Below are 8,158 nucleotides of genomic sequence, written 5' to 3'. Positions count from 1 at the left end.
GTGAGTTGTACAGGGGGTGTTTCTGTGTGACCCTCTCTCTGGAATGTCTCGACGTGGCAGGGGAGGGGGAAGTCTGTAGGCTACAGAGACAAGCCTAATTAGTGGGTGATAGGCCTATACAAGAATATACACGTTTTATATAACATAACCACCACGTTTATAAAACATACATAGACAAACATAAATATAAAAAATAGACATGTTAAATAGGCATAGCCAGCAAACTTTAAACTGCAGACTCTCTCCAAAGTCTACTACTGAACAAGCAGTTTCACTAGGCTACTTCTCAATGTTCCTCAATGTTGCTGCGTCAGATTAATCACATTGCATTGTGTGGCCATTTGGCATCTAGTCTGGAGGGCCACAAATGGAAAACACTCCATAACTTGATCTGTAACTTTGGCAATCGTTTACATGTAGTTTGATGTAGAATATAGTGCAGTGTAAACTAGTGCAGTGGTCTGATTTTCCCAATCCATGTTACTCCCAGATCTCTCTAGAACAGCACTGATTTAGGGGGAGGTGCATGGAGCCCCGGTGGTTCGCCACCCCTCACCCCGTCACCCTGCCCAGAGCAGCCAGGGGAGGGAGAGTTGTATCCGGATACGTGGTGGGGGTAGAGGCGGTCCCTGTCCCACCCTCGCACTGCACAGAGAGCAGAATAGAGTAGAGACGTAGCCCAGCCGTCCCACCTCTACACAAAAACTAAAGATGGCAACCTCCAGCACTCCGCTAATCTCTCTGCTTCTATTCGCGGTTTCCGTTACAATAGTCTTCTGTCAATACGAGAAATACAGCTTCAGGAGTTTTCCGCGTCATGAACTAATGCCGCTAGACTCCGCGTATAAATACGCGCTGGACCAGTACACCGGAGAGAAATGGCAGGAGACGGTTGACTATCTCGAGGTCTCTCTCCGGTTGTACCGGCTGCTCAGGGACAGCGAGGCCTTCTGCAACCTCAACTGCAGCTCAGTGCGGCTGGACAACGAGGAGAAGTTTACCGACTTCCCGGAGCTGCGTGTGTTCGGTAACGTTATGAAGAGGGCTCAGTGTCTCAAGCGGTGCAAACAGGGGCTGCCCGCCTTCAGACAGACCATGCCCAGTCGGGACACCGTGGAGGAGTTCGAGAAACGGGAACCATATAAATACCTGCAGTTCGCCTACTTCAAAGTGAGTGAAATCAGTGCGGCTCTCTGCAGTATATATTTTGTATTTAATGTGTATTTTCTATGGAGCAGGAGAGGGTTAATTTAAATCTGTGGACGAGCTGCCTGTCTCTCAAAACTAATATAACTGAATGCATTTGGTATATAAAGAAGTACTTTCTAAGTTGTATTTTAGATAAAACAAATTGTGTGTTTTCAATCACTTTTCGACCTGTGTAGTTTACAAGCACTCCTCTGCTCTCTGTTATGCTACTGTACTCTATTGAGTAAAGTGTTCTCTCGCGAGGATGTGATGTCATTATACGTGCCACGACATGCACGGGGAAGGGGGAGGCTAAACTAAGGAAGAGGGTCCTGTGCTTTTGTTCACTTTATATGAGTTGCCTGTGTGTATGTATATGCCTGCCTCTGTTTTGTGTGTGAACCTGTCTTCCTCAGTGTGTGTGTGTGTGTGTGTGTGTGTGTGTGTGTGTGTGTGTGTGTATATAACTGTCTCCTCTCTCCCCCAGTCTGATAACCTGGCCAAGGCAGTGTCTGCTGCCCACACCTTCCTCCTGAAGCACCCAGATGATGAGATGATGCAGAGGAACATGGCCTACTACAGGACTCTACCTGGAGCTGAGGAACACCTCACAGACCTGGAGACCAAGTCCTACGAGGTACACAAACACACGTACACTTGCATACATACGCATACACATGGATGCAAACACGCACGTGCACACACGAGCACCAATACTTCTCTCCGTGGCTGGGGTACGAGGTGGTTAGTCACTGGAGGATGTAAAGGCTTTCAGAGCTCTGAGACTAAACGTGGACCGTAGCCACTTTGTCACGTTGCGTCAATTCGAATCTGGTATTAGGATATAAACAAACCATGCAACTTAGTTTTGCAATGATTATTTAATTCATAAATAGAATGATAGTACAAATGGAAAATGTGATGTTCGTATACGGTCTCGCTGTGACACCACGCAGGGCAGACAGAGAAGAGAGCGACACATCCTATTGTTCTCTCTTATATACTCTGACAGTGATAGTTCCCGCTCAATGCTGGCCTGTCAGAGGGAGGAGGAGCGTGGTTTAAACTTGCTCCTCCTATCGTCGGCGTGCAGGCTGGTCCCAGCCTAGTGACGCACTTCCTGTCGCCGGTTGTAGTTCTTGTCTTCAGCAGTTGACTTATCCGTAGTTTATATACTTAATAATGTAGCATAGCTTCTCCGGTATATTATATAAGTTATGCAAACAAATATCCAGTTTAACCCTAACAACTTTCTCTTTAGGACAATTCCCTGAGGTCTCAGTTGGGCTGGTTTAGGGAGCTCTGTACTGTTGCACAGATGCAGGTTGTGCTCTGGTGAATTAAACCTGGTATTTTTATTTATTTAACCTTTATTTTACTAGGCAAGTCAGTTAAGAACAAATTGTTATTTACAATGATGGCCAAACCCGGACGACGCTGGGCCAGTTGTGCACCACCCTATGGGAATCCCAATCACGGCCAATTGTGATACAGCCTGGAATCGAACCAGGGTCTGTAGCACTGAGATGCAGTGCCTTAGACTGCTGCACCACTCGGGAGCCCTGGGCTAATCTAGTTCAAATTAACTTGTCGTAATGTTGTGTATCTGTATCAATGTGTGTGTGTTGTTGTTCCAGATGTTGTTTGTGCGAGCGGTGCGGGCGTATAACGGTGATAACTACCGTACCTCAGTGTCAGACATGGAGCTGGCTCTAAGGGATTTCTTCAAGGTCTACGACGAATGTCTGGCTGCTTCAGAAGGAGCCAGGGAGGTCAAAGACTTCAAAGACTTCTACCCCTCCATTGCTGGTCAGTCTATCTTTCTACCTCTCCATCTCTCCATCTTTTACCAGTCCAACACAGATGTATTTACCTGTCCAAAGGTTGATTTAGACCAATGGATTTTAGTTTGGTTTAGTTTAGTGTTGATTTATGATTTCCCTTGATCATCTTGAACAGGTCACTCATGATGATAAATCTCCCCCCTCCACCTCTTCTATCTCTCTCCCATTCCTCCCCCCTTCTCTCTCCCAGACCACTACACAGAGGTGTTGGAGAGGAAGGTGAGATGTGAGGCAGAGCTGACTCCTGTGGTTGGAGGATTCATAGTAGAGAAGTTTGTAGCAACCATGTACCACTACCTACAGTTCGCCTATTACAAACGTGAGTGTCATATTATACTGTATTATTACAAATACAACTGTTATAACTGTTATTATTACACATGCATGTGTTATAGCAGTCTTATGACACAAGTGAGTATGTTATTACATTATTATTACAAACATGTACATTTAGGACTTCTGTGTTCTGTGTGGTTCTACACACACACACACACACACACTGACTCTGTCGTCGCCCCCCCCAGTAAATGACCTGAAGAACGCGGTTCCGTGTGTGACCAGCTACATGTTGTTTGACCCCAGTGATGAGGTGATGAAGAACAACGTGGTGTATTACCAGTACCACAGAGACAAATACGGACTCAGCGATGAAGATTTCCTACCTAGATCGGTAAGACACACACATATCATACAGACATATTTCAGCACACACAAACCGCATGCATTTCTACTATCTCGGTATGCAGGTTATTTGGCCCCTGTCATCGATTTTTGTTTTAACCGGTTCACTTCATTTGGGTTTGTTTATCGATGTTGATCTGACTTGTGTGTGTTTTGTGTGTGTGTTTTGTGTGTGTGTTTTGTGTGTGTGTTTTGTGTGTGTGTGTTTTAGGAGGCGGTACGGTACTTGAACCAGACCACCATGCAGCTAGAGATGCTGGAGTTCTCCAGACAACATCTAGCGAGCGATGACGAGGTACGTGTGTGTGTGTGTGTGTGTGTGTGTGTGTGTGTGTGTGTGTGTGTGTGTGTGTGTGTGTGTGAGAGAGAGAGTGTGTGTCTCCATTTGTGTCTCTAATGTCACAGTTGTTGAGTCTTACAGTGCATGTGTCCAGAAGTGGGTCTTGGTTTTTAGCAGGGCTATCTATGTAATCTTTCTGTAAGCTAGCGATAAACTACAGATTCCTCTCAGATCACATGACCTGTGTCCAAGAAGTACAATGTGACTAGTGTTTACCAGACTGCTGTATCTGTCCTCGCCACAGGGAGGCGCTGATCACTCACAAACTGCTCATTCACAACAGTAAAGGCATGTCTAATAATAACTATAGATGTAGTGCCAGAGTTGTTAACTTGGGGGCAGCATGACTCGCCTATAGATAAGAGTGGCCAATCCTCCTCCTGGAGAGCCACCCTACTGCAGGATTTTGCGCCAGCCCTACTCTAACACATGTAGATAAGCCAACCAGCTCTTCATCAGGACCTTGATTAGCCTAATAATGTGTGTTAGAGCAGTTCTGAAACTGAAGCCTGTACAACCAGTAGTTCCCCAGGACTGGAACTGAAGCCTGTACACCCAGTAGTTCCCCAGGACTGGAACTGAAGCCTGTACACCCAGTAGTTCCCCAGGACTGGAACTGAAGCCTGTACACCCAGTAGTTCCCCAGGACTGGAACTGAAGCCTGTACACCCAGTAGTTCCCCAGGACTGGAACTGAAGCCTGTACACCCAGTAGTTCCCCAGGACTGGAACTGAAGCCTGTACACCCAGTAGTTCCCCAGGACTGGAACTGAAGCCTGTACACCCAGTAGTTCCCCAGGACTGGAACTGAAGCCTGTACACCCAGTAGTTCCCCAGGACTGGAACTGAAGCCTGTACACCCAGTAGTTCCCCAGGACTGGAACTGAAGCCTGTACACCCAGTAGTTCCCCAGGACTGGAACTGAAGCCTGTACACCCAGTAGTTCCCCAGGACTGGAACTGAAGCCTGTACACCCAGTAGTTCCCCAGGACTGGAACTGAAGCCTGTACACCCAGTAGTTCCCCAGGACTGGAACTGAAGCCTGATCAGCCTGTCTGATCAGAGTGTAGTTAGTCTTTATTTACACTGTATATCCATCAGGAAACCGTAGAGAATGGTTCCCCCCGGTTACAGTCTTCAGGTTCAGTACTAACTCTGTGATATGTGTTTGTGTGTGTGTACAGGGGGAAGTGATGGAGTTTCTAGATGAGTTCCTGGATGCTTAGGATCAGTAGCACACGCTGGACGCACTGAAAATAAAGAAGAAAAGAAAGATATAGAGAAAGAAAGAAAAGGCTGAATTAAATGACAGAAACGAGCAACGGCAGGTTTTCCCAGAATGCCACCGGGCCTTGGTTCCTCCCACTGGGTCGTATTTATTCTGAGGTTCCGGAGGTTCTGATTGGCTCAAATTGGCTAGTTTTTTTTTATGTGCGTATATGACCTTTTAAGTCATGTCTTTTAATAGTTCTGGATCATGTGCACTAACATGTACAGTGCAGAGGTACGGGCAGTGAGTGATATTGTGGTATTAAATTGGTGATGATAATGATATGTGACCATTCTCTGTTATGTATGATCACTGCCCTCTGTCTATTGTCCCTGTTTTAAATCAAACTGTTCACTGTCTTACAAGGAAAGATATAAAGATATTCACATGGTTCTTTAATAATAAAACCACATGGTAAAACCAAGCCCTCTTTAGTGATCGTTGCTTTCTGTTTAGTATGATGTTATTAAACCTCTACGGGATCGGTGTTCCTATACTGGGACGGTTGAGCTAACGTGCGCTAATGTAATTAGCAAGACTGTTGTAAGTAACAGCAAACTTTCCAGGACATAGACATGTCTTATATGGGCAGAACGCTTACGTTCTTGTTAATCTAACTGCACTGTCCAATTTACAGTAGCTATTACAGTGAAATAATACCATGCTATTGTTTGAGGAAAGAGCACAACAACAACAAAAATTATCACAGCAACTGGTTTGATACATTCACCTCTGAAGGTAAATAATATACTTATATTCAGGAATCTTGCTCTGATTTGTCATCCTGAGGGTCCCAGAGATAAAATGTAGCATAGTTTTGTTTGATAAAATACATTTTTATGTTCAAATGTAGGAATTGGGTTCTACAGTTTGAACCCCTGCTGTCTCTGGCTCCACACCCACCCCGCCCGGCCATCTAGATGTGTGAATGTTCATGTATAAGCTAATGATCCATCATGTATGACATTCCTGGGAGTGTGTAAACCTACATTTTGTATCACCATATCATTTTGTATGTTTTCTATAGTTATGTACTTGAAAATGTATCAATTGACCAATTCAGCAGACTGATACAAAATATTGTCCAGTATTGCCATGCTTCACTGGATTCATCTGAAACTTTGCACACACACTGCTCTAAAATCTAAATTGCGCCTAAATTGCAATATTATATGATGGCCTTTCTCTTGCATTTCAAAGATGGAACAAAAACAAAATAGAAACTCATGTTTTTTTGTTTGTATTATCTTTTACCAGATCTAATGTGTTATTCTCCTACATTAATTTCAGGTCCTGAGCTACAGGCAGTTAGATTTGGGCATGTCATTTTAAGCGGAAAAATTTAAAAAAAGGGTCTGATCCACAGAGAATAGAGTAGAATAGAAATCTTGACTACACAAACACACAAATGTAATCTGTTACAGTTACTATTTACCTGTCCAAAATTGTAATCAGTAACGTAATTTTGGGATTATCCAAACTCAGTAACGTAATCTGATTACTTTCCGTAACTTTTGGATTACTTTCCCATTAAGAGGCATTAGAAGAAGACAAAAATAATCCATCAAAGACATTTGGTGTGTCGTAATAGAGGTCTCTGACTTGTGGTCAGACTCGCTCAAGTGGAACAAACTTAAACTTGTTACTTTTTCAATGCGGAATTGAATGTCATTGAAAAAACAGAAAGGTATATCTGAATGTATAAGTAATCCAATAAGTAATCATTCCATTTGAATCTGATTACAAAAAAAGATCTGATAACGTAACTGATTAGAGTTAAAGTTTTTTTGTGATCAGTTACTCCACAACCCTGTACACACAGACACACAGACACACACAGACACATACACACACAGACACATACACACACAGACACATACACACACAGACACACACACACACACAGACACACACACACACAGACACAGACACACACACACACATACACACACAGACACATACACACACAGACACATACACACACAGACACACACAGACACATACACACACAGACACATACACACACAGACACATACACACACAGACACATACACACACAGACACATACACACACAGACACACACAGACACATACACATACACACACAGACACATACACACACATACACATACACACACAGACACATACACACACAGACACATACACACACAGACACATACACACATACACACACAGACACATACACACACATACAAATCAAATCAAATCAAATCAAATTTATTTTATATAGCCCTTCGTACATCAGCTGATATTCTCAAAGTGCTGTACAGAAACCCAGCCTAAAACCCCAAACAGCAAGCAAAGCATGTGAAAGAAGCACGGTGGCTAGGAAAAACTCCCTAGGAAAAACTCCCTAGAAAGGCCAAAAACCTAGGAAGAAACCTAGAGAGGAACCAGGCTATGAGGGGTGGCCAGTCCTCTTCTGGCTGTGCAGGGTGGATATTAAAACAGAACATGGTCAAAATGTTAAAATGTTAAAATGTTCATAAATGACCAGCATGGTCAAATAATAATAATCATAGTAGTTGTCGAGGGTGCAACAAGCACGTCCGGTGAACAGGTCAGGGTTCCATAGCCGCAGGCAGAACAGTTGAAACTGGAGCAGCAGCACGGCCAGGTGGACTGGGGACAGCAAGGAGTCATCATACCAGGTAGTCCTGAGGCATGGTCCTAGGGCTCAGGTCCTCCGAGAGAAAGACAGAAAGAGAGAAAGAGAGAATTAGAGAGAGCATATTTAAATACACACAGGACACCGGATAAGACAAGAGAAATACTCCAGATGTAACAGACTGACCCTAGCCCCCCGACACATAAA

General features: G+C 44.1%; 1 protein-coding gene across 1 annotated transcript; it reads left to right on the top strand.

Moving 5' to 3' along the window:
* Positions 1-589: 589 nt before the first annotated feature.
* crtap (cartilage associated protein) lies at positions 590-5,746 on the top strand. Its single transcript, XM_014178095.2, has 7 exons — positions 590-1,170; positions 1,676-1,825; positions 2,826-2,997; positions 3,223-3,351; positions 3,557-3,702; positions 3,925-4,008; positions 5,237-5,746. The coding sequence occupies exons 1-7, from the start codon at positions 712-714 to the stop codon at positions 5,276-5,278; spliced, it is 1,182 nt and encodes a 393-aa protein (XP_014033570.1). The 5' UTR covers positions 590-711; the 3' UTR covers positions 5,279-5,746.
* Positions 5,747-8,158: the final 2,412 nt, after the last annotated feature.

Source organism: Salmo salar, chromosome 27 (genome assembly GCF_965601325.2).
Source record: "Salmo salar chromosome 27, fSalSal1, whole genome shotgun sequence".
Lineage (NCBI taxonomy): Eukaryota > Metazoa > Chordata > Actinopteri > Salmoniformes > Salmonidae > Salmo > Salmo salar.
This window is presented reverse-complemented; position numbering and strand designations above follow the sequence as displayed.